General features: G+C 44.5%; 1 protein-coding gene across 4 annotated transcripts in view; it reads right to left on the bottom strand.

Annotated features, from left to right (window-relative positions):
- The window catches only part of STYK1 (serine/threonine/tyrosine kinase 1), a 76,978-nt gene that overhangs the window by 8,985 nt on the left and 40,189 nt on the right, over positions 1-27,804 (bottom strand). For all 4 annotated transcript variants that reach the window (XM_063961832.1, XM_063961834.1, XM_063961833.1 and 1 more), the window contains 5 exons: positions 18,399-18,497; positions 15,166-15,294; positions 7,299-7,538; positions 4,435-4,616; positions 1,512-1,595 (listed from right to left, as the gene is read on the bottom strand). In XM_063961832.1, the coding sequence (XP_063817902.1) occupies positions 1,512-1,595; positions 4,435-4,616; positions 7,299-7,538; positions 15,166-15,294; positions 18,399-18,468 (705 nt within the window). In that variant the 5' untranslated portion in view covers positions 18,469-18,497. The remainder of the gene's footprint in view (positions 1-1,511; positions 1,596-4,434; positions 4,617-7,298; positions 7,539-15,165; positions 15,295-18,398; positions 18,498-27,804) is intronic.

Below are 27,804 nucleotides of genomic sequence, written 5' to 3'. Positions count from 1 at the left end.
ATAGCTTCCTCCCACTGCCACAAATAATCCTGAGGAAGGATTCAGAAAAGTTCCCGGTAATGCTGATAATGTGGGAGCCTCCTCAGGAAGACACCCCCCCCCCCCCCTAATCCTGGCAGAAAGTGGGGGGTAAAGAGGAAGCCTGGCTGATGACTGATGGGATAGGCAGCTACCTGCAGACTGCACATAGAACCCCAACAATTACTGTCTGACATTCCTACAATTTGCTCCATGCAGCCCAGCCCTACTCTCCCACCTTAGACACAGCAACAGATTCTCCTTGGGTAGATGCACATCCTGACAAGACCCCAAGCTCAGTTGTGTCCCCTGGAGGCAGAGAGGAAACCCAAAGTACTGGAAGGTGTGCTCTGCAGTAGTGCCAAGAGTTTGAGAGAGAGAGAGAGACGGAGGGGGGGGGGGGGGGAGAAACCCTGCAATGGCATGCACAATAGCTAGTGACAGGGGAATGGTCGGTCCAAATACTCATTTTCAATATTGGTTAATCCACCAAATGGCTGGCACTATTTGTTGGTAATGGTAACGGCCTGGTACAAACTGATTTCCAAAGCAGAAGAGGGTGCATTCAATAACATATGGGGAAACGGGAAAGCTCAGAATGCCTTAATATGCAGACAACATTCTGCATTTCTGTTTATATACTCTATATATCCACCTTCACGGCACTCCACAAATCCAGTCTATTGCGCTGTCTTGTCCCTTCCTCCTTCAAAACATTTCCAGAATATGGTAATTTCTTACTCAAGATGTTACCAAACCTTTATACATCCTCTCATTATCTCCCACCTAAACTAACTGCTACTATCTGGGCTTCCCCTCGCCTTTCCTTCCCTTCTACAAACCATCCAAAATGCAGTGGCAGGACTGATCTTCATATCTTGCTGCTCCACATTCACAGCAACACTCTGCAATCCCAATACTCATTCCCCATTACCTCCAGATTTCAGTTCAAGCTCCTCACTTTCACCTTCACCAACCCATCCTTTCATATTTCTCTGACTGTGTCGCAAATACATTGACACTCTCTTAGATCTGCCTCTGGCCTTTACATCTCCTCTCTGATAACCACCTCTCTCTTCCGCCTCAAAGACCTCTCTCGCGCTGTACCCAAATTAAGGTTTGCACTACTACACCTGACCAGATGCTCCCTCAACTTTCAATTTTTAAAAGCTCTCCCACAACCTACCTCTTCACTATAGCCTACACTATGCCATCTCATAATACTACCTTAGGGTTATGCTGCTGGGGGTATTAGAGTTAGGCTTTGGGGAGGGTGGATTAGAGTTAGGTACCTCCGGGGGAAGGTTAGGTTTAGACACTTAGGAGGGAGGGGCAGGGGAGAGGGGTTAACACTCTTACCTCCCCCCTGTCGGGATTACAACTATCAGGATTGCCGGCATCAGTATATCACATGCGCCAGCAATCATACAGAACCCCTGTAGACAAATGTAAAATTGAACAATACAAGACTTGCAGAAATGTGTTACACGTACCAGCCCTGAAAGTATCTGTAGTGCAATGATGTAAACTTGGCACTCGGTGATGTCATAGAGTAGCCCATCCATTGATATGACATCCTAAAAAAAAAAAAAAAAAAAAATTAATTTTACACACACACATTATACACTCCTCCAAAGAAAGCATGGCACTCGTAGGGACTCCTTTCCAACAGGTGTTTTAATCAAGGTGTACAAACAGGTTTGTACACCTTGATTAAAACACCTGTTGGAAAGGAGTCCCTACGAGTGCCGTGCTTTCTTTGGAGGAGTGTATGCCATTGCACTGGGCACCGGGATCAGCTGTTCTCAAACATGGAGTGCCGGTTGATTTGGAGTAATATAGACTCCAAATCAATAGAAAAACCATCTACCGTATGCGTGAGTATCAGCATTGTGTACAACTAGAATAAGGCCCTTAAACTGCACAGCTAAATGTGATCCCTTTTATGCATGAGGCGGAAAAATACAGGCATTTGTACAAAAAGGATGTATGTGGCTAATATATAGCTCTATAGCTTGTAACTGATCTTTATTATATCTGATTCTGCAGTGCCGCCAGTGGATAATGGATAATGACACATGGTACAATGGGCCTCCTTCAGGTTTGTAAGCAAAGTAAAAAAGCACACAACTGGGCAACACCATGCTGCACTGCAGGTGGGGCAGATGTAACATGTGCAGAGAGAGATTAGATTTGGGTGGGGTGTGTTCAAACTGAAATCGAAATTGCAGTGTAAAAAAAAAGCTGTCTAACATTTGTGAGCTACATGCAAAAGCAGTCAGTATTTACCCTGCACGGAAACAAAATAACGCACTCAAATCTAAAATTATCTGCACATGTTACATCTGCCCCACCTGCAGTGCAACATTGTTTAGCTTACAAACGTGAATCAGGTCCAGTATGCAATAACAAATGTAAATCATTTCAAGCACAATCCACTACAGTTGTATTCAACCAGAGCTGTATGGAATGCTTAACAGACAAGTGGGGTCATTCCGAGTTGATCGCTCGCTAGCATCTTTTTGCTGTGCTGCGATCAGATAGTCGCCGCCTATGGGGGAGTGTATTTTCGCTTTGCAAGTGTGCGAACACTTTTGCAGCCCACGGCACAAAAAAGTTTTTCGCAGTTTCTGAGTAGCTCTGGACTTACTCAGCCACTGCGATCACTTCAGTCTTTTTGGTCCCGGGAATTGACGTCAGACACCCGCCCTGCAAACGCTTGGACACGCCTGCGTTTTTCAAAACACTCCCAGAAAACGGTCAGTTGACACCCACAAACGCCCTCTTTCTGTCAATCTTGCATACACATGGGTCAACCAGTATTGTCAATGGTGGTCGATGGTTCTTATTTTCTGTGTATACATTGCACTTATGCATACGCAAATTTGCAAATGCAGTGGTGGTGCTCCTTTCTGGGTGGCTCTTCACATACGTTTTTTCGCAGAAGCAGGATTGAGAAAATTGCAACCTGAATAAGGCAGAGTGTGCGTTAGCACCACACAATGTGTCCCAAGTCACTTGTAGGTGCATGCGTGATGATGACAGCTACGGATGCTAGAACAGTGGGTGGGACAGGTTTGCGCTTTTAGACCCACAGAGTTGCGACTTAGGGCTTTAGTCAGAGTTGGACGCAGCCACTGTGTTCGCACGAAGTGGTCGCATCCATAGGGTTTGTGCACGCGCACCAGCAATAGTAAGTATGCCCTACCCTTCACCATGCGATCGCGATGACATGATCAGGATACGATGCCATGATGATTGACAGGTGATGGGCATCCTGGGGCGCAGATGCTTTATTTTTGGGAGGAGATCAGGCCACGCAGGGGTGTCATGGCCATTTCCGGGGCCAGCCAATGACGTTGCCTGTAATTCCTATGTCTACGCAGCCAGGTTATGAAGGCAGGGGTCTACCTCTATTCAATGCCTTCACAATTAAATTGCGAATGCATCACATGGCGGTGCCACACATGCTGCGCGGCCTTGCCCTGTGCTGGGCGGCCCCCAGCATGTGGGTATATGGACACAGACTGTGCTCTGGGAGTAAAATCTGCACCATACTTCCTGGTAATGTATGAATCCCATCACCTGTGGTGAGCTAGTTAATTGATAAGAAAGGTGTTTCACCACAGGTGATGGTGATCATACATTACCAGGAGAGTCCAGGAACAGAGCATTTTCTCCCTCATGGAGAGGGTCAGGTAGGCAAGTATGATCTGCACCCATCTCTGACTAACCCCCTCAGTCCAGCCAATTGTTGCATTAGTATATGAAAGTGAGTACAATGCAGCAACCAAAGGGAAAAACAGCCACAGAAGTGTTTGACTCAGAAACAGGCCATAGAGAACATAGGGGCAGATGTATTAACCTGGAGAAGGCACCAGCCAATCAGATCCTAACTGTTAATTTACATATTGGAGCTGATTGGCTGGTGTCTATCACATTGCACATATCACTGGTTTATCACTTCCTTATGCCTTCTCCAGGTTAATACATCTGCCCCATACTTCTATAATAGAACGTAATCTCTTTATTATTGCACAGTATTAAACACATAAAAAGGTTAAAAGATTTTTCTCTATATAGATGGTAAGTAAAAGGGCTTGTAAAACTGGAACTGTGTACAGAACAAATCAACACCTGTATAAACAAACAACATAAAACATTTTTTTATTATGATCACAAGTTCAAATAGGGATAGAGACTTGGCCGGGTGTTTCCTGAAAATAGTTGCTATTCACAGCTTAAAAGCACCATTGGCGGGGGCACTGCTTTCAAAGTACTTAGCAAAATGAAGAAGCTCATGAACGCTAGCATCATCTATTTGCTAATGTGGCAGGTAGGGTGAAAGTTCTATTTTTTAAATATGTTCTAAAGCAAAGTTGCCTTTTAGGAATACATTTGGTGGCTTCTACTCACCTTACGGCAGTTCCAGAGAAACTGCAAAAATGATCCTGGTTGCACGCACTCCAGCACCATGCAAAATGGCTTTGCCTCAGAGCGGCACCCTATAATCTCCACCAGGTGAGGGTGTGGGCCCAACCACAACTGAAATTCTGCCCTTTGCAGGAAATCACGGACATCATTTGGCTCAGCGGTGCCTAGGGGAATCAAATTTGACTTACAAATTTGTAGTTATAAATAAGGTAGAAAGGAAAAGTAAACAAATGCAATAATGAGAAAAGTGACAGGAGAGATAAATGTACTGAGATGCACACACGCACTGTATCAGCTACTGAGAATTTCCTGCCATTGATTTTACTTATGTTGTGGGCAAGTGCTGGGACAGCCTAGGCAGATGCTTGAGGCCCAGAATTGTTTGGGAGTCAGAGTATACGTAATAGATTTGGGGGTGCATTGGATGTAATAAAAATATTATCACTGCCTTTCATACAAACTATCCATAGCAATATAATACGTTTATTTCTGAGTGCCAGCTCTACATAGAGAACAAGGACCAGATGTACTAAGCCTTGAAAAGTGATACATTTCATGGTAATAAAATACCAATAAACCAGCTTCTAACTGTCATTTATCAAACCCAGCCTGTGACATGACAGTTAGGAGCTGATTGTCTGGCACTTTATAACTGTGCAATTTATCAGTCTTCAAGGGTTAGTGCATCTCCACCTCAGTGTAAAAAAATCTAACTTTCTTTATGAGATATAATTACCTCAAATAAATAATATAAGTGGTCAGAAAATAGTTAAAAATCCCATAATAAATATAACCAGTAGGAGGAAACAGATTTGAGCTTTCTAAGCACACTGTCTCACACCTAATGGTAAAACGCCTCTCTCTTGTTGCTGGCAGTTGCTCTCTATTCTCTCCGATTCGGTGCGCTGATTGAGTGTTCAGAACCACACACACAGCAATCATAGCAGAAGCTGCTTCTATTGGACATGCACAGCAGCTGCATTATGTCCCTTATACTGCATGTTGTGGACATAAGGGGTCATTCCGAGTTGATCGCTAGCTGCTTTCGTTCGCTGTGCAGCGATGAGGCAAAAAAAGGCACTTCTGTGTATGCGTATGCGGCGCAATGCGCACGTGCTAAGTAATATTACAACAAACGATGTAGTTTCACACAAGGTCTAGCGAAGCTTTTCAGTCGCACTGCTGGCCGCAGAGTGATTGACATGAAGGGGGCGTTTCTGGGTATCAACTGACCGTTTTCAGGGAGTGTTCGAAAAAACGCAGGCGTGTAAGGAAAAACACAGGCGTGGCTGGGCGAACGCAGGGCGTGTTTGTGACGTCAAAACAGGAACTGAACAGTCTGAAGTCATCGCAAGCGCTGAGTAGGTATAGACCTACTCTAAAACTGCACAAAAAAATTATGCCGCCGCTCTGCGATCCTTTCGTTCGCACTTCTGCTAAGCTCAAATACACTCCCAGCGGGAGGCGGCATAGCGTTTGCATGGCTGCTAAAAACAGCTAGCGAGCGAACAACTCGGAATGACCCCCATAGCTCTACTAAAATCCTATTATGGGCCTTATTCAGTTGCAGTTGCAGTTTTGCTAAACCAAAACTGCAACTACTATCACTCACTAGCACAGGGCAAGGCCGCCCAGCATGCTAATGGCGGACAGCAATGCGATCCGTAGCCTAACTGCGAAGGCAATCGGACAGTCGCCACTTTTTGCGTTGTAGCAGCCACTTATGATGTGGCGCGGCCGCCCCTAACCCACCCCATTTCCAACACCACGGCCCGCAATGCCGCATCGCTGCCCACCCAATGCCATGACGCTGCCCCTGACCGCCTCTGTCTGTCAATCAGCAGAGGCGTTTGCATCAATGTGATCGCATTGGCTGCCCACGCATGTGCAGATAGGTACAGGCACTTGGCAGAAAACTGGCCAGATGCGATCACAGCCGAACAAGGCACTATATACTACAATTGTGGACATGACTTGAGCCTCTGTAGATGAGTGGGTGTTTGTGTGGTGCTGGTGGTGGTGGTAGTGGTGGTGAATGGGGGTGGGGTTAAGTGGCAACTGGAACCTTCCCCCTGCATTTGCCTATGCTACTTCTGTAGCCCTAATCATTGTTTGCTGCAGTAATAAGTTGCTGTAATCTGACAAGTGCATCTTGTACGTGGCCAATTCGGCAATTTTGGACCACCATAAACCATCACAGCAGCAAACATAGATCAGTCTCATAAAAGTGTAAGTGCTGAATAATAGGATAGGCAACATGTTTGTCTTTCTCCTACACCCTTCATAAAATACTTTCAGGAAGTGTGCTACAGGGAGCAACCTGCTATGTGTTTATCAGGCTGATATTTATATAAAGAGGTTACACACCCATGTGACCCATTATAACATACAGTAAAAGTGATTCTGGGCTACTTGTGTTGCCCAGCCAAAGCACAGACTATACAAAAAGTAAAAAATAGCGGATCATAAGTACAAAACTATAAATATGATACTGGCTGGCTATAACTTATGTACATAGGGCCTCCGTGATCCATATTTGGGGCACAGCGATGTTATATACATTTGTTATTACAGTTAATACAGCTCTGCTCAGCTGTTGCGCTAAGCTAACTTCTGTGACCGCAGACATGGCAGAGGATTTTGAAGCATTGAGGAGTGCGGGAAGCAGTGGTGGCTTTCCCACTTGGCACGTGAGCATCAGGAACACATATGGTCAACTAGTGTCATCTGCTGATGGCCACGCACAGAGCAATCATTGGTTCTGTTGTTATCCGCACACATATATGCAGATGTGAGACTGACACATACGAGATGTATTAATCAGATAAGGTATTTTGTGGACCTACCTTTCAGTTGTTTAACAACAACATCTCTGCCTTGACTTCCATCTCTTCCTGTCAGCACTGTCTTATAAAGTGGACCAAACCTTCCTTCCCCTATCGGCTGTAGGGGATTGCTGATACTCTCCCATGGGGTCTCTAGAGCCAACAAACTGGGATCTCGTGACTTCAGCACAGTCTCCATTGACATTTCTTCTAGAGAGATCCCTAAGTTGACACCTCTGCTGCTGTCCTGGAACAGCTGATCTGCATTTAGGAAACAAAAGAATTACAAGTAAGAATCTGTGCATAATATAATGTTCTCTTAATTCATGAAGGACGACTGGGAAGATTTATTAAACCTCCTAAAGAGCAAAAGTGGAGTTGTTGCCCATAGCAACCAATCAGATTCACTTATCTATAGTAGTACATTCTATAAAATGAAAGCTTCTGTAGAATATGATTGATTGATAAATAACCCAACTTTTTCTTTTTAGAAGCTTTGATAAATCTCCTGCTAGTCTCTAATTACATTGGTATCTTGGCTGCTTTGAATGAGGTTTCCTGTTTCCAAGGAATTCTACACTGGTGACCAATAGCAGCAAACAAGAACCGGCATTATCATGGGACACTGATTCGTAAAGAGCGTCAGACTAGACTACAAACAAATATCTCTATGGTAACTTTTCTAACCAATATATGGAATATTTACTGGCAACATTTAGAAAACTGCAACTAATTATCTTGTATAGTGTTGTATAAACCGTATATTAGCAGGAAATGGGACATTATCACTTGGAAAAGGGAGCTATTGCTTCATTCACATTATTGTTTCACTTGCATATATAAAATACAAATAAAAATAATAGACATAGTTATACATGAACATATTATTGTCTATGTAAAATAAAAGTTTTAGGGGTGTATGTACTAAGAGGCTGATTTATTAATCAATTTTATCATATGCAAGAGTTTTCAAACTCGTTGCGCATGATAAATGGTCTTTCAGCCAATCAACTCCCCTATTTGAATTTTGGACTGCGCTGAAGCCCCACCTGTGCAGTCCTAATTGTCATGTGTTTGAAAAATGACAGTTGGGAGCTGATTGGCTGGAGCACCCATTAATCATACGCAACAGGTTTTAAAACTTGTTGCATATGATAAAACTCGTTGATAAATCAGCTGCTCCAAACCCTTTGATTGGAATTTTTTTAGTAACCCACATCGCATTTCCCATACTTACAACGGGAAATGCGATGTGGCCGAATTCACAGAAAATTAAAAAAATAACAAAAAAAAAAAAAAACCCACTGCAGTGTGCCCTGTGGCAAAAACACAGGGCAGCACTGCGATCTGCAGCCTTTGCCTAGATTTCTCTGCCCCCTGGCAGAGAAAGCTATGTGGAGACCAGGCTCCGGTGATCAGCTCTGTGTGTCCGACAGACACACAAGCTGATCACTGTTTAAAACAAAAAACAAAAAGCATAAGAAAAATCATACCAGTCCAGGAGCAAGTGATCGGTTCTCCGGTGCAGGCTGCCGGGCACCGGGTCCTCTATGTGCTGCACTGTGACCCCCTGGTGCAGTAAAGTGACACCGCAAAATGGCAGCTCATTTTACAGCACCGGAGGTCACAACAGTGCACAGGATCCGGCGCCCGGCAGCCTTGCAGGAGCAGCGATCACCAGCTCCCTGGACTGGTAAGTATAATGACCTGCGGGGGGGAGTAGTCGTGACAGGGGGTCGACCCGGCTGTAGCGGCGATGTCAACAGTGGCAGTGCATGCATAGCAGGACATCGGGGTATTTTTCCGGAAAAAAAATACCCTGATGATGCTGCGGAGTGTCATTGCAGGGATAGAGATCTGTCCCTACATGCGATAATTGATACATCCATGCAATGTAATCAATTATTGCAGTGCGAATATGTGCGAATATGGGCGATTTTATCACCTCACTTCCACATCCTTGAATGCTGATGGTGATGAATAGGCCCCTTACTCTTTTTATAAAATATATTTTTACAATTATTTCTCTGACGTCCTAAGTGGATGCTGGGGACTCCGTCAGGACCATGGGGATTAGCGGCTCCGCAGGAGACATGGCACAAAAGTAAAAGCTTTAGGATCAGGTGGTGTGCACTGGCTCCTCCCCCTATGACCCTCCTCCAAGCCTCAGTTAGATTTTTGTGCCCGGCCGAGAAGGGTGCAATCTAGGTGGCTCTCCTAAAGAGCTGCTTAGAGTAAAAGTTTGTTAGGTTTTTTATTTTCAGTGAGTCCTGCTGGCAACAGGCTCACTGCTACGAGGGACTTAGGGGAGAGAAGTGAACTCACCTGCGTGCAGGATGGATTGGCTTCTTAGGCTACTGGACACCATTAGCTCCAGAGGGAGTCGGAACACAGGTCTCACCCTGGGGTTCGTCCCGGAGCCGCGCCGCCGACCCCCCTTGCAGATGCCGAAAAGTGAAGGTCCAGAAACGGCGGCAGAAGACTCTTCAGTCTTCATAAGGTAGCGCACAGCACTGCAGCTGTGCGCCATTGTTGTCAGCACACTTCATAGCAGCGGTCACTGAGGGTGCAGGGCGCTGGGGGGGGGGCGCCCTGGGCAGCAATGATAGTACCTTATTCTGGCTAAAAATACATCACATATAGCCCCTGGGGGCTATATGGATGTATTTAACCCCTGCCAGGTCTCAGAAAAACGGGAGAAGAAGCCCGCCGAAAAGGGGGCGGGGCCTATTCTCCTCAGCACACAGCGCCATTTTCCCTCACAGAAATGCTGGTCGGAAGGCTCCCAGGCTCTCCCCTGCACTGCACTACAGAAACAGGGTTAAAACAGAGAGGGGGGGCACTTATTTGGCGATATGTATATATATATTAAAATGCTATAAGGGAAAAACACTTATATAAAGGTTGTCCCTGTATAATTATAGCGTTTTTGGTGTGTGCTGGCAAACTCTCCCTCTGTCTCCCCAAAGGGCTAGTGGGGTCCTGTCCTCTATCAGAGCATTCCCTGTGTGTGTGCTGTGTGTCGGTACGTGTGTGTCGACATGTATGAGGACGATGTTGGTGAGGAGGCGGAGCAATTGCCTGAAATGGTGATGTCACTCTCTAGGGAGTCGACACCGGAATGGATGGCTTATTTAAGGAAACACGCTGCAAGGTCGGTTGACGACATGAGACGGCCGGAAAACAAATTAGTACCTGTCCAGGCGTCTCAAACACCGTCAGGGGCTGTAAAACGCTCATTTACCTCAGTCGGTCGACACAGACACAGACACGGACACTGACTCCAGTGTCGACGGTGAAGAAACAAACGTATTTTCCTTTAGGGCCACACGTTACATGTTAAGGGCAATGAAGGAGGTGTTACATATTTCTGATACTACAAGTACCACAAGAAGGGTATTATGTGGGGTGTGAAAAAACTACCTGTAGTTTTTCCTGAATCAGATAAATTAAATGAAGTGTGTGATGATGCGTGGGTTTCCCCCGATAGAAAATTATTGGCGGTATACCCTTTCCCGCCAGAAGTTAGGGCGCGTTGGGAAACACCCTTTAGGGTGGATAAGGCGCTCACACGCTTATCAAAACAAGTGGCGGTACCGTCTCCAGATAGGGCCGCCCTCAAGGAGCCAGCTGAGAGGCTGAAAAATATCCTAAAAAGGTATATACACACATACTGGTGTTATACTGCGACCAGCGATCGCCTCAGCCTGGATGTGCAGCGCTGGGGTGGCTTGGTCGGATTCCCTGACTGAAAATATTGATACCCTTGACAGGGACAGTATTTTATTGACTATAGAGCATTTAAAGGATGCATTTCTATATATGCGAGATGCACAGAGGGATATTTGCACTCTGGCATCAAGAGTAAGTGCGATGTCCATATCTGCCAGAAGATGTTTATGGACACGACAGTGGTCAGGTGATGCAGATTCCAAACGGCACATGGAAGTATTGCTGTATAAAGGGGAGGAGTTATTTGGGGTCGGTCCATCGGACCTGGTGGCCTTGGCAACAGCTGGAAAATCCACCTTTTTTACCCCAAATCACATCTCAGCAGAAAAAGACACCGTCTTTTCAGCCTCAGTCCTTTCGTCCCCATAAGGGCAAGCGGGCAAAAGGCCAGTCATATCTGCCCAGGGATAGAGGAAAGGGAAGAAGACTGCAGCAGGCAGCCCATTCCCAGGAACAGAAGCCCTCCACAGCTTCTGCCAAGTCCTCAGCATGACGCTGGGGCCGTACAAGCGGACTCAAGTGCGGTGGGGGGTCGTCTCAAGAGTTTCAGCGCGTAGTGGGCTCACTCGCAAGTGGACCCCTGGATCCTACAAGTAGTATCCCAGGGGTACAGACTGGAAATTCGAGACGTCTCCCCCTCGCAGGCTGCTGATGTCTGCTTTACCAACGTCTTCCTCCGACAGGGAGGCAGTATTGGAAACAATTCACAAGCTGTATTCCCAGCAGGTGATAATCAAAGTACCCCTCCTACAACAAGGAAAGGGGTATTATTCCACACTATATTGTGGTACTGAAGCCAGACGGCTCGGTGAGACCTATTCTAAATGGGAAATCTTTGAACACTTACATACAAAGGTTCAAATCAAGATGGAGTCACTCAGAGCAGTGATAGCGAACCAGGAAGAAGGGGACTATATGGTGTCCCTGGACATCAAGGATGCTTACCTCCATGTCCCAAATTGCCCTTCTCTCCAAGGGTACCTCAGGTTCGTGGTACGGAACTGTCACTATCAGTTTCAGACGCTGCCGTTTGGATTGTCCACGGCACCCCGGGTCTTTACCAAAGTAATGGCCGAAATGATGATTCTTCTTCAAAGAAAAGGCGTCTTAATTATCCCTTACTTGGACGATCTCCTGATAAGGGCAAGGTCCAGAGAACAGTTGGAAGTCGGAGTAGCACTATCTCAAGTAGTTCTACGACAGCACGGGTGGATTCTAAATATCCAAAATCGCAGCCGTTTCCGACGACACGTCTGCTGTTCCTAGGGATGGTTCTGGACACAGTCCAGAAAAAGGTGTTTCTCCCGGAGGAGAAAGCCAGGGAGTTATCCGAGCTAGTCAGGAACCTCCTAAAACCAGGAAAAGTGTCAGTGCATCATTGCACAAGAGTCCTGGGTAAAATGGTGGCTTATTACGAAGCGATTCCATTCGGCAGATTCCACGCAAGAACTTTTCAGTGGGATCTGCTGGACAAATGGTCCGGATCGCATTTTCAGATGCATCAGCGGATAACCCTATCTCCAAGGACAAGGGTGTCTCTCCTGTGGTGGTTACAGAGTGCTCATCTTCTAGAGGGCCGCAGATTCGGCATTCAGGATTGGATGCTGGTGACCACGGAGGCCAGCCTGAGAGGCTGGGGAGCAGTCACACAGGGAAAAAATTTCCAGGGAGTGTGATCAAGTCTGGAGATTTTTCTCCACATAAATATACTGGAGCTAAGGGCAATTTACAATGCTCTAAGCTTAGCAAGACCTCTGCTTCAAGGTCAGCCGGTATTGATCCAGTGGGACAACATCACGGCAGTCGCCCACGTAAACAGACAGGGCGGCACAAGAAGCAGGAGGGCAATGGCAGAAACTGCAAGGATTTTTCGCTGGGCGGAAAATCATGTGACAGCACTGTCAGCAGTGTTCATTCCGGGAGTGGACAACTGGGAAGCAGACTTCCTCAGCAGGCACAACCTCCACCCGGGAGAGTGGGGACTTCATCGGGAAGTCTTCCACATGATTGTGAACCGTTGGAAAAGACCAAAGGTGGACATGATAGCGTCCCGCCTGAACAAAAAACTGGACAAGTATTGCGCCAGGTCAAAAGACCCTCAGGCAATAGCTGTGGACGTTCTGGTAACACCGTGGGTGTACCAGTCGGTGTATGTCTTCCCTCCTCTGCTTCTCATACCCAAGGTATTGAGAATTATAAGACGTAGAGGAGTAAGAACTATACTCGTGGCTCCGGATTGGCCAAGAAGGACTTGGTACCCGGAACTTCAAGAGATGCTCACAGAGGACTCATGACCTCTGCCGCTAAGAAGGGACTTGCTTCAGCAAGTACCATGTCTGTTCCAAGACTTACCGCGGCTGCGTTTGACGGCATGGCGGTTGAACGCCGGATCCTAAGGGAAAAAGGCATTCCGGAAGAGGTCATTCCTACCCTGGTCAAAGCCAGGAAGGAGGTGACCGCACAAGATTATCACCACATGTGGCGAAAATATGTTGCGTGGTGTGAGGCCAGGAAGGCCCCATGAAGAAATTTCAACTCGGTCGTTTCCTGCATTTCCTGAAAACAGGAGTATCTATGGGCCTCAAATTGGGGTCCATTAAGGTTCAAATTTCGGCCCTGTCGATTTTCTTCCAGAAAGAATTGGCTTCAGTTCCTGAAGTCCAGAAGTTTGTCAAGGGAGTACTGCATATACAACCCCCTTTTGTGCCTCCAGTGGCACTGTGGGATCTCAACGTAGTTCTGGGATTCCTAAAATCACATTGGTTTAAACCGCTCAAATCTGTGGATTTGAAATATCTCACAGGGAAAGTGACCATGCTGTTGGCCCTGGCCTCGGCCAGGCGAGTGTCAGAATTGGCGGCGTTTGTCTCAAAAAAGCCCATATCTGATTGTCCATTCGGACAGGGCAGAGCTGCGGACTCATCCCCAGTTTCTCCCTAAGGTGGTGTCAGTGTTTCACCCGAACCAGCTTATTGTGGTACCTGCGGCTACTAGGGACTTGGAGGACTCCAAGTTGCTAGATGTTGTCAGGGCCCTGAGAATATAGTTTCCAGGACGGCTGGAGTCAGGAAAACTGACTTGCTGTTATCCTGTATGCACCCAACAAACTGGGTGCTCTTGCTTCTAAGCAGACGATTGCTAGTTGGATGTGTAGTACAATTCAGCTTGCACATTCTGTGGCAGGCCTGCCACAGCCAAAATATGTAAATGCCCATTCCACAAGGAAGGTGGGCTCATCTTGGGCGGCTGCCCGAGGGGTCTCGGCTTTACAACTTTGCCGAGCTGATACTTGGTCAGGGGCACACCCTGACTGAGGAGGACCTGGAGTTCTCTCATTCGGTGCTGCAGAGTCATCCGCACTCTCCCGCCCGTTTGGGAGCTTTGGTATAATCCCCATGGTCCTGATGGAGTCCCCAGCATCCACTTAGGACGTCAGAGAAAATAAGAATTTACTTACCGATAATTCTATTTCTCGTAGTCCGTAGTGGATGCTGGGCGCCCATCCCAAGTGCGGATTGTCTGCAATACTTGTACATAGTTATTGTTACAAAAATCGGGTTATTATTGTTGTGAGCCATCTTTTCAGAGGCTCCGCTGTTATCATGCTGTTAACTGGGTTCAGATCACAGGTTGTACAGTGTGATTGGTGTGGCTGGTATGAGTCTTACCCGGGATTCAAAATCCTTCCTTATTGTGTACGCTCGTCCGGGCACAGTATCCTAACTGAGGCTTGGAGGAGGGTCATAGGGGGAGGAGCCAGTGCACACCACCTGATCCTAAAGCTTTTACTTTTGTGCCCTGTCTCCTGCGGAGTCGCTAATCCCCATGGTCCTGACGGAGTCCCCAGCATCCACTACGGACTACGAGAAATAGAATTATCGGTAAGTAAATTCTTATTTTCTGTTATTAGGGTTATTTCAGCGCTTCTGATAATGGAGGAGACTATGCAGGTAGTAGCACAATACCCCTAACCAAACATCTGACATGCCACACCCAAATACAAAAGGATGAGACTATTCCATGAAACAGCTTTGTACATGTACTCTGTAGTACAGAATAAACAGAGTTTATAAGTAATTTTGTATCACTCTAATGTACATATTCCATAGTTACGTCTTTATACAGCATAATGTTTCCTTTTAAGAAATGAAATTACCTTGCAGATGCTTCATTTTAGATTTCCTCCCACGATACCGGAAATACAGAATAATGGCAAGCAGAATCACAGTAATCCCAACTAGGAAGACAGGGACCACAATCACTTCATACTGATACGTCTCTACAACTAGAGAGGAAAAAGAAGTCAAATTGCTTAATATTCTACAAGGGGTATTGCCATACCTATGGTGTGCCTTCTATCAGTCAGTTATTTTCATTCAACTGTGTTGCTCCACCCCAGCACTATCTGTGATTATGGAGTCTATTTACTAAGCCTTGGATGGAGGAAAAAGTGGACGGAGATAAAGTACCAGCCAATCAGCTCCTATCATTTTTCAAACCCAGCCTGTAACATGGCAGTTAGGAGAATATTGGTTGGTACTTTATCTTTCTCTACTTTACCTCCATCCAAGGCTTAGTACATAGACCCCATTACTGTACAGTCTATGGTGCTGGAAGCCTGAACATATTGTGCAATAAATTAGTTACAACACAACATTGTTTTGCATTACTATAGCTATGTAATTGTATTATTTTGGTCCCCAGATTTTAAGATCCTCATGATTTCCTTGGGAGAAGCTAATATATATATATATATATATATATATATATATATCAGTACAGCAGCAACCGGCACTCACAAAAAGAGACTCAATTTGCTCAGGTGCCTGGATCCAAGGGTATATATACATCCAGTAAGTGAAACAGCACTTGGAGACAACAGTAGTAGTATATCAAAAAAGTATAATGTGACAGTCAACGTTTTGGAGCTTAAAGCCCTGTCGTCAGGACCAAAAAAACACAACAGGTACATATATATTAGCTACATACCCGTGCTTCGCTACGGGATGAGGATGGTAAATTAGAATTATAATTGTTCGTTAATTTACGTTGGTTGGAGATCTAGTATATAGGCATATCTTGCTTCCCTGATCCACTTTGTGTAGTGGCCGGACCTCTTTTTGGTCCCCCAAGGGACCCTGCTCTTCCCGCTATACAAATCTCAGTCTGTGGCTTCTTGCTGCCTCCATTCCCCTCCTCACATCATGTCAGTGCCCCTGTGAAATGATCGATTTATTTACAGTTTCTTATATAGCGCAGCACATTATGCATCTCCTGATATACTCTGTGCTGCTCGTGGACCCTGCTACTTCCACTATATAACTCTCAGTGTGTGGGTTTGTGCTACCTCCATTCCCCTCCTGACATCATGTCACTACCCCTGTCACATGCAGCCCTGCCCTGCCTGACATATCATGCATCTCCTAATATACTATGTGCTGCTGGGGACCCTGCTCCTCCCACTATATAACTCTCAGCGTGTGGCTTCCTGCTTCCTCCTTTCCCCTCCTCACATCATCTCACTGCCATTGTCACTTGAAGCCCTGTCATCACTGACATTTCATGCATGTCCTGAAGTCTGTGCTGCTGGCCCACCCCTAGGGGTGTTACCACCACAGTGTTTGTTCCCAGATTGTAAGTCATATGTGTACCAAGTTTGGTGTAAATTGCACCAGGCATTCCAGAGTTTTGCTTTCTGCTGAAATATTCTGTGCTGCTGCCTCATGCCTAGGAGAGCTAGGGGTGTCTTACCTGCACAGTGTTGGTTCCCCGATTGTAAGTCATATGTGTACCAAGTTTGGTTTAAATTGCTCCAGGCATCCCAGAATTATGCTGTCTGCTGAAATACTCTGTGCTGCTGCCTCACCCCTAGGGGTGCTAGGGCTGTGTTACCCCAACAGTGTTTGTTCCCAGATTGTAAGTCATATGTGTACCAAGTTTGGTGTAAATTGCTGCAGGTATTCTGGAGTTATGCTGTTACATACATATACACATACACATACACATCCATTGTTGGCGATTTCCATGGATGGGCAGTGACATTTGTAAAACCGGTTCTTAGCAAGCACCTGGGACCTAAAGAGAAGCAACCTGCCAAGTTTCAATATTGTAGGCCTTGTGGTTTAAGAGATTTCTTGATGAGTCAATCAGCGAGTAAATCTTTTTTGCCTTTCATATATATAGATATATATAAATCCCCAGCTTCGGCACTGCACAGGTAAAAATTCTATACTTTGCCCGGTGCCCTCCACATCACAGACTGCACGGCTGTATGTAGTATATGAATCCAATGGCGGTGCTCAGGACTTAAAAGAAACACGCTTCACACATAGCTTACAGGCAACGTTTCAGCGCTGCAGCACTTTTATCAAGCCACAAGCTGCGGCGCTGAAACATTGCCTGTATACCGTGTGTGAAGCGTGTTTCTCCTAAGTCCTGAGCACCACCGTTGTATCTATATATTACATAAAGCCCTGCATTCTGTGATGTGGAGGGCACAGGGCAAAGTATAGAGGTTTTACCTGTGGAGTGCCGGAGCTGTCAATTTTTATGAGATATATATATCCTGAAGAAGTCTGATTGAGACGAAACGCATTGGGTTCCCTGTAGTGACCCCCCTTGCCTATTTTAAAAGCTAAATCCGAATTCCTTACCTTTTACAAAGATCTTTTATGCTTTTACTTGTGAAATTTTATGTCTTTTTTATTCCACTTTTACATATTAAAAAGCTTGTTTGTTAATTTTATATTTTTTGGCTCATAAATCTTAATCTTTAATGACTCTGTTTTAAACAACACCAGTCGCCGTTACCCTTATTCCCCCATTCTATATCCTTTTAGCAGTATTGTGCCTGTACTGCACCTTTAGGGTTGGCAGACACCTTTAAGTAGGTACGTGTGCGTTTTTTTTAATCAATACTAGTGCTTTTTTAAATCACTTTTTTTACTGAGATTTTACCTCACAAGTGGCGCAATATAATTTTCTGTTACACAATATATATATATATATTTATATTGTCAATAGCGATGTATTGTATGTCTTATCTTTTATGCTAAAATAGCTGTACATTTTACCTTGAGAATCTGTGCTCTGTCCCTCCCTATATAAGGGCAAAAACCCTGTGACAAGGGGAGTAACAAGTCATTTGTGAGTGCTATAGCAACATTTGTAAATATCCCATGTACCGTCCAATGGCAAAAAAAAAATAATTCCCATAGAAACATGGGACAGACAATGAAGACACGCCCCGCTCAGTTGTGGACCTACATAGCAGCTGTACCTGCTGCTCCTATGGTAAATACACCCTGCCTGGGGCAACTACGGACACTTCCTGAGTAAGGCAATGAATGTTATATTTACTGTGATCATTCGGAAAGTACTGTAACTTACGGCAGAGTTGATCAGTGCTGGAACAGTTCAACAGAGTACGTCCAGGGGGTCGGTAATGTGGGTCATCCATTATTAAATACTTGGGTTACTTGTTACAATCTATACAGAAACAAATAAAACAAAAATAAAACAATGTTTAACGCAAATAAAAGCAGAGTTAAATTACATAGTTAGAAACATAGAAACATAAAATTTGACAGCATGTAAGAACCACTTGGCCCATCTAGTCTGCCCCTTTTTTTACCATATTTTTACCTTGAACCTTATTTAGCCTTATTTTTTTGTAAGGATATCCTTATGTCTATCCCATGTATGTTTAACTTGCTCTACTGCCTTAGCCTCTACCACCTCTGATGGGAGGCTAGTCTACTTATTTCTGTGAAGTAATTTTCCCTCAAATTTCCCCTGAACCTCCCTCCCTCCAGTTTCAGTACATGTCCTTGTGTTTTAATACTTCTTTTAATTTGAAGAATGTTTCCCTCCTGGACTTTGTTAAAACCCTTGATATATTTAAAAGTTATCATGTCCCCCTTTTCCCTTCTGTGTTCCTAACTATACATATTGAGATTTTTTAGTCTTTCTGGGTACGTTTTGTGATGTAGGCCATGCACCATTTTAGTTACCCTGCTTTGTATGCTCTCTAATGTATTAATATCCTTCTGAAGATATGGCCTCCAGAATTGAACACAGTATTCTAGATGAGGCTCTACCAATGACCTATACAGTGGCATTATTACTTCTTTCTGCTGCTGCTGCTTCCTCTCCCTATGCAACCAAGCATCTGATTTGCCTTCCTCATTGCTTTGTTACATTGCTTACCTGCCTTTAAGTCACCTGAATAGTGACTCATAGATCCCTTTCCTCCTCAGTAGTTTCCAGTATAGTGCCATTAATACTATATTTAGCCTTTGTATTTTTGAGACCCATGTGCATGATTTTGCATTTTTTTTGGCATTAAACTGTAATTGTGACATTCTTGACCATCTCTCTAGTCTACCTAGATCTTCAATCATTTATTTTACCCCCACCTAGTGTGTCTACCCTGTTGCGTATTTTTTTTCCATCTGCAAAAAGACATACTTTCCCTTAAATGCCATTTGCAATATCACCAATAAAGATATTAAAAAGCACTGGTCCAAGTACAGATCCCTGGGGTACTCCACTGGTAACATTTCCCTCCTGTGAGTGTACTTCATTTACTACAACTCTCTGTTTTCTATCCTGCAACCAAGATCTTATCCATTCAACCATCTTAGTATCCAATCCCAAGATTTTGAGTTTATTTAGCAGTCTGCAATGTGGGACAGTGTCAAAAGCCTTACTAAAGTCTAGATAAGCTATATCTATGGCTCCAACTTTATCTATTACTTTAGTTATACAGTCAAAAAAGTCAATAAGGTTTGTTTGATATGATCTCATTCCCCAGTGAATCCATTCTGTTTGGGATCCTGTAAATTTCCGGATTTGAGATAATCTACAACTCTTTCTTTTAAGAGTGTTTCCATCAATTTCCCTACTACTGATGTAAGTCTCACTGGTCGGTAGTTGCTTGCCTCTTCCTTGTTTCCACTTTTGTGCAGTGGGACTACGTTCACTCTTTTCCAGTCCTCTGGAATTACTCTTGTAGCTAGTGACTGGTTAAATAATTCTGTTAATGGTGCTACCAGCACCTTTTTAAGCTCTTTTAGAATCCTTGGATGTATCCCATCTGGCCCCATTGATTTATCCACTTTCAGCTTTGAGAGTTCTGTTAGGACCTTTTCCTCTGTAAATGTACTGGTTTCATTTTTTCTGAATATCCCTGCAACTTAACTGTGGCCCCTTCCCCTCTCTTTCAGTAGTGAATATTGAGCAAAAATAATTATTAAGATGAACCGCTATTACATTGGCTCCTTCAACAAGACTCCCAGTCTCTGTCTTTAGTCTTATTATTCCGCGTTTTGTTTTTCTCCTTTCGCTTATATACAGTACCTAAAAAAAGTTTTGCCTCCTTTAACCACTGACTGGGCCATATTCTCCTCAGCTTGTGCGTTTGCACATCTGATTACCTTCTTAGTCTCCTTCTCTCTAACAAGATATATATCTTTGTCTTCATTATTTTGTGTCTGCTTATATTTCCTAAAAGCCATCTAAAAGCTTGAAATCCTAGCAAGTTTAATTGACAGATACAATATATTTTCTTATGTTTGATGTGTTTATATTTTATATATACTCCATTTGTACAGTATATTGTGTTCTTTGATTGGCACATGCACATTCCACATGATATCTGGAATAGATTTTATTGATATGGGGTGTATCTAAATATGTATCATACTACTTTATTTTAACCCTATTTGAGTTCTCTATTTACTTGCAAATCTTTTATTATTATTAGGATTACTACTCTTATTGTTTGTACTTATGTAGTGCCTTGAACTCTTTAATTTTGTTTGTAACATTTCCCAATGTGGCATAAGTGCAATGCCCTAACATTCTTATTTCTTATCAAATTAAACATTTGTACCGGAAATTCAGTTTTCTGCCAATCTTGTTAATAAATTGAGCATGTGCTCTATTATCTTGAATATGAACCAAATACATAAGCCAGTTTCATAGTAATCCAAATGTGTCGCACATGTGCAGGTATTTTTTAATCGATAATTTACTGTATACTGTATGTAATATTTACATAGCAGAGCTGACCTCCTTTACCTCTGAGGATTTGGGCACATAAAGGATGGGAGACTGGGCAACATTATTATTATTATCCTTTATGAGGCTTTGACATATTACGCAGCACTGTAATTAATCTCATAATGCAAACAAATCAGGTACTATGAGATGAAACAGAAGATACATATGACCTAGCTCAAGTGGGCTTACACTCTAAGAGGTGTGGGGAACAAAATTACACATAAGATAGCAGAGTAAGTATTGCAGTTGGCGGTAGGGAAAGTGCATGTGACCATTGTGAAGCATTATCAGCCACCACTATTAAAGCATATACTGGAGACTAACATTTCCTTGCAGCTACCAGCGGTTGGGCATGGTTGGAATGAGGAGAGGCAGTGGAAGGTGGAGAAATGAAAGATGAACCAGTCATTCCAGAAATCTTAAAACAGCCAGCTAATGTCAACCATGTCCATCATTAAGATTAACCAAACCTCCTTCCTCTCTCTCTCTTGCTCAAGCAGCTGTGACTGGTATATTTGTTTTGCATCATGCTCACTGCTGGATTCTGGAGTCAGGACACATTAACCATGTTTGCAGAAGTTGTGGTGACAGCTGTTGCCACCAAGGAGGCTGCAGTGATCAACAAAGGAGGAACAGAGTTGGTAACAGAAATGTCAGTTGAAATCAATGGGTCCAGGCAGCGATGGGCTCTTCTAAGCGGCTCAGACGCAGCCTGGGCCATGACTTATTGCGACATAGCGGCATGACATCATAGGTCATCCAGCTGTACGTGCATCCACTGGTGCCGAGAGTGGGAGGGTAACTAATTACCTGGGGCTGTCTTGCTGTAGGGGCCAGACAGGGGCCCAGGTTCACCGTCCCACCCTCCTCATCCTGAGTATACTTACCTTGAAAAAAAAAACGAAATACCTAGGCGCTAATTTTAAGGAAAAATTGGATATGTATGTGTATATATACACATGCAAATATGCACGTGTACATCCAAATTGATCGTACCTCTGTGTCTCCCGTTCGCTGCTGCAAACAAACTTCTGTACGTTTGTATATGAATATAAGAAGAGAAAAATAATACAGCTGCGCCCGGGATTAACAGAGCATATAGTAAACCATAATTAATCCATTAATTGCACATGCGGATACAGGTCACCGAGTGTCAAATCAATCAAACCCAATCAATAATGCACATAAATGTTTTAATATAACAAAATAAAATTATATTTAAAATATACTGTGCACAGTATCAAATTAATATTGCTTTAAAAAAGCCAAGGAGAAAACATATAAGACATAAATCATAAAAATGTATCCAGTTATGGACACAACACTGTAGCATAAATGATATCTCAGACTTGTCTCAATTGGGAAATATGGTCATTGAGAAACACTGTTTGCGCAATTGATTTTTTATACAATGACTATAAAATCAATTTAAAGTCCACAATATTGTATGGTGCTATATAAAATTTGCACAGATATCTCAATTCATCAAGTCCATACGGTATATAACTGGTCTTATGATAAGTACTGTTCGTGCAAAAAAAAAAAACTGTGATATAAATTGCTTGTTCACTAAAACAGGTACGTGTGGCGTCCCACCGTGATGTTACCTGATATGTAGTAAAGGTAGGAGCTGATGTTCGGATTAAGCACACCTCATGTGGCTGCTAAATTGACTGGTAATGTTGAGACCGCTGGTCCTTGATTAAATAGCGGAGGGAAAGGTGCTAGTAATGACCGCCAGACTGCGCTGGCCTCAATGATCACCTCGTGATGCTCTCACCGGAAAATCCGTCCCGTAGATAGTGCAGATAGTGACCGCCAGACTGCGCTGGCCCGAAGGATCACCTCTTACCGCTCTCACCGGCAGACCCGTCCTGTGGCGAGGAGGAGCCGAGCTGGATTTAAACACCTCACGTCAACCCGCCGGGTCAGATGGAAAAGATGTGACCGATAAGCTGCAGCAGAGATAGATTAGCTGTGTCTCATAGGCACCAGTAAAGGCTTTTTTGTCGGTTCGGACCTCTGGATATCAGACCAGAGGAATAACGTGTAGCAGGTATCCCAGGTGGGAACAATAGGGAGGAGTCCTAACGCGTTTCGTCACACCCACGTGACTTTCTCAAAGGTACCTTTGAGAAAGTCACGTGGGTGTGACGAAACGCGTTAGGACTCCTCCCTATTGTTCCCACCTGGGATACCTGCTACACGTTATTCCTCTGGTCTGATATCCAGAGGTCCGAACCGACAAAAAAGCCTTTACTGGTGCCTATGAGACACAGCTAATCTATCTCTGCTGCAGCTTATCGGTCACATCTTTTCCATCTGACCCGGCGGGTTGACGTGAGGTGTTTAAATCCAGCTCGGCTCCTCCTCGCCACAGGACGGGTCTGCCGGTGAGAGCGGTAAGAGGTGATCCTTCGGGCCAGCGCAGCCTGGCGGTCACTATCTGCACTATCTACGGGACGGATTTTCCGGTGAGAGCATCACGAGGTGATCATTGAGGCCAGCGCAGTCTGGCGGTCATTACTAGCACCTTTCCCTCCGCTATTTAATCAAGGACCAACGGTCTCAACATTACCAGTCAATTTAGCAGCCACATGAGGTGTGCTTAATCCGAACATCAGCTCCTACCTTTACTACATATCAGGTAACATCACGGTGGGACGCCACACGTACCTGTTTTAGTGAACAAGCAATTTATATCACAGTTTTTTTTTTTTGCACGAACAGTACTTATCATAAGACCAGTTATATACCGTATGGACTTGATGAATTGAGATATCTGTGCGAATTTTATATAGCACCATACAATATTGTGGACTTTAAATTGATTTTATAGTCATTGTATAAAAAATCAATTGCGCAAACAGTGTTTCTCAATGACCATATTTCCCAATTGAGACAAGTCTGAGATATCATTTATGCTACAGTGTTGTGTCCATAACTGGATACATTTTTATGATTTATGTCTTATATGTTTTCTCCTTGGCTTTTTTAAAGCAATATTAATTTGATACTGTGCACAGTATATTTTAAATATAATTTTATTTTGTTATATTACAACATTTATGTGCATTATTGATTGGGTTTGATTGATTTGACACTCGGTGACCTGTATCCGCATGTGCAATTAATGGATTAATTATGGTTTACTATATGCTCTGTTAATCCCGGGCGCAGCTGTATTATTTTTCTCTTCTTATACTTACCTTGACTTGGGAAGCCAGTCACTTCTCCTCTGCAGTGTCATCTTTTGAGTGACAACTTCGGAAAGATGATGATGTAAAAGCAACGACTCTTTGCTTAATAGTGCACATGCGCCATCTTCCCAAAAATCACTTGGTGCTGGCAGAGGAAGAGGGACCCGCTTCCCGGATCAAGCAAAGTAAAATTCCATTATGCTATTATTACCATGCTTGCATGCCGTAACTCCACCCCCTATGCTGCTCCATGACAGCTGACAGCATAAGGCAACCGAGGAGAGGCAAACAACGAGTTGAAATGGGTACATTTAGTCTATAGACCACAATAAAACACAAAAATACATTGTCAGTTTACAATCTATAGACTAACATCTCCATATTCACATGTGATACATATATTTTACTTGAGATCCAGACACCTGTAATGCCATGGTTAAAGCACCTATGGGTTGAAGTAGAGAATCTGGCTGGTATACGTACCTATAAAGTACGATGGATTTAGATTTGCTCTTATGAATATGATTAATTCCTGGATAATTTGAAGGACATATGAGTTGTATGACACGTATATTTTTAGTATATATACATTGAAGCAAATAAAAAAACCTGTGTCATTCAGCCTTGTGACATCCCTTCATTGGGAAATTAGTTCTAGAACTGAATTACTTAAGGTAAAGACTTTCAACTGTTTTTTTTTAACCTACAATTACTATCCCTAAGGAGATACAATGGATGTAAATCTGTTCGTAAATTGAATTGAATGTAGGGAGAATACCCCAAAACTAATAATATTTGGAGGAAAGTAACCTTTACCATACAATCCTTTATCAATAGACCAATAAAGGTCATTTAATAAGTGCAGCATATAGTGTGTGAGTGCACAAAAGTACAGGACATCTGTATTATTATTCCTGCTTATCCTTCTCCTTCTACTTTCTCTTCTTCCAATAACAAAGTACATGGTAAGACAGTTCAATAGAGAAAAAATAAGAATTTACTCACCGGTAATTCTATTTCTCGTAGTCCATAGTGGATGCTGGGGACTCCGTAAGGACCATGGGGAATAGACAGGCTTCGCAGGAGACTGGGCACTCTAAAAGAAAGATTAGGTACTATCTGGTGTGCACTGGCTCCTCCCTCTATGCCCCTCCTCCAGACCTCAGTTAGGAAAACTGTGCCCGGAAGAGCTGACACTACAAGGAAAGGATTTGGAATCCAGGGTAAGAATCCAGGGCAGGACTCATACCAGCCACACCAATCACACCGTATAACTTGTGATAACCATACCCAGTTAACAGTATGAACAACAACTGAGCCTCAATCAACAGATGGCTCATAACAATAACCCTTTAGTAAGCAATAACTATATACACGTATTGCAGAAGAAGTCCGCACTTGGGACGGGCGCCCAGCATCCACTATGGACTACGAGAAATAGAATTACCGGTGAGTAAATTCTTATTTTCTCTGACGTCCTAGTGGATGCTGGGGACTCCGTAAGGACCATGGGGATTATACCAAAGCTCCCAAACGAGCGGGAGAGTGCGGACGACTCTGCAGCACCGAATGAGCAAACTCAAGGTCCTCCTCAGCCAGGGTATCAAACTTGTAGAACTTAGCAAATGTGTTTGAACCCGACCAAGTAGCAGCTCGGCAAAGCTGTAAAGCCGAGACCCCTCGGGCAGCCGCCCAAGAAGAGCCCACCTTCCTTGTGGAATGGGCTTTTACTGATTTTGGATGCGGCAATCCAGCCGCAGAGTGAGCCAGCTGAATCGTGCTACAGATCCAGTGAGCAATAGTCTGCTTCGAAGCAGGAGCGCCAACCTTGTTGGCTGCATACAGAATAAACAGCGAGTCAGATTTCTGACTCCCGCCGTTCTGGAAACATAAATTTTCAAAGCCCGGACTACGTCTAGCAACTTGGAATCCTCCAAGTCCCTAGTAGCCGCAGGCACCACAATAGGTTGGTTCAAATGAAACGATGATACCACCTTAGGGAGAAATTGGGGACGAGTCCTCAATTCTGCCCTGTCCATATGGAAGATCAGATAGGGGCTTTTACATGACAAAGCCGCCAATTCTGACACACGCCTAGCCGAAGCTAAGGCCAATAGCATGACCACTTTCCACGTGAGATATTTTAGCTCCACGGTCTTAAGTGGCTCAAACCAGTGGGATTTCAGGAAATCCAACACAACGTTAAGATCCCAAGGTGCCACTGGTGGCACAAAAGGAGGCTGAATATGCAGCACTCCCTTTACAAACGTCTGAACCTCAGGCAGTGAAGCCAGTTCTTTTTGAAAGAAAATGGATAGGGCCGAGATCTGAACCTTTATGGACCCTAATTTTAGGCCCATAGTCACACCTGACTGTAGGAAATGCAGAAAACGACCCAACTGGAAGTCCTCTGTAGGGGCCTTCCTGGCCTCACACCAAGCAACATATTTCCGCCATATGCGGTGATAATGCTTTGCTGTCACATCCTTCCTAGCTCTTATCAGCGTAGGAATTACTTCATCCGGTATACCCTTTTCCGCTAGGATCCGGCGTTCAACCGCCATGCCGTCAAACGCAGCCGCGGTAAGTCTTGGAACAGACAGGGCCCCTGCTGCAACAGGTCCTGTCTGAGAGGCAGTGGCCATGGGTCCCCTGTGACCATCTCTTGAAGTTCTGGGTACCAAGTCCTTCTTGGCCAATCCGGAACAATGAGTATTGTTCTCACTCCTCTTTTTCTTACTATTCTCAGTACCTTGTGTATGAGAGGAAGAGGAGGAAACACATATACCGACTGGAACACCCACGGAGTTACCAGTGCGTCCACAGCTATCGCCTGAGGGTCCCTTGACCTGGTGCAATATTTTCTTAGCTTTTTGTTTAGGCGGGACGCCATCATGTCCACCTGTGGCCGTTCCCACCGATTTGCAATCTGCTCGAAGACTTCCCGGGTGGAGGTCGTGCCTGCTGAGGAAGTCTGCTTCCCAGTTGTCCACTCCCGGAATGAACACTGCTGACAGTGCTTGTACGTGATTCTCCGCCCAACGAAGAATCCTTGTGGCTTCCGCCATCGCCACCCTGCTTCTTGTGCCGCCCTGTCGGTTTACATGGGCGACTGCCGTGATGTTGTCTGACTGAATCAGCACTGGTTGGTCTTGAAGCAGGGGCTCCGCTTGACTCCGAGCGTTGTATATGGCCCTTAATTCCAGTATGTTTATGTGCAGACGAGTCTCCTGACTTGACCACAGCCCCTGGAAGTTTCTTCCCTGAGTGACTGCCCCCCATCCGCGGAGGCTTGCATCCGTGGTCACCAGGACCCAGTCCTGTATGCCGAACCTGCGGCCCTCGAGAAGATGAGCACTCTGCAGTCACCACAGAAGAGACACCCTGGCCCTCGAGGACAGGGCGATCAGTCGATGCATCTGAAGATGCGATCCGGACCACTTGTCCAACAGATCCCACTGAAAGATCCTGGCATGGAACCTGCCGAAAGGAATGGCTTTGTATGACGCTACCATCTTTCCCAGGACTCG

Source organism: Pseudophryne corroboree, chromosome 3, assembly GCF_028390025.1.
Source record: "Pseudophryne corroboree isolate aPseCor3 chromosome 3, aPseCor3.hap2, whole genome shotgun sequence".
In the NCBI taxonomy this organism is placed as follows: Eukaryota; Metazoa; Chordata; class Amphibia; order Anura; family Myobatrachidae; genus Pseudophryne; species Pseudophryne corroboree.
Note: the sequence above shows the minus strand (reverse complement) of the source record. Positions and strands in the feature narration are given on the sequence as shown.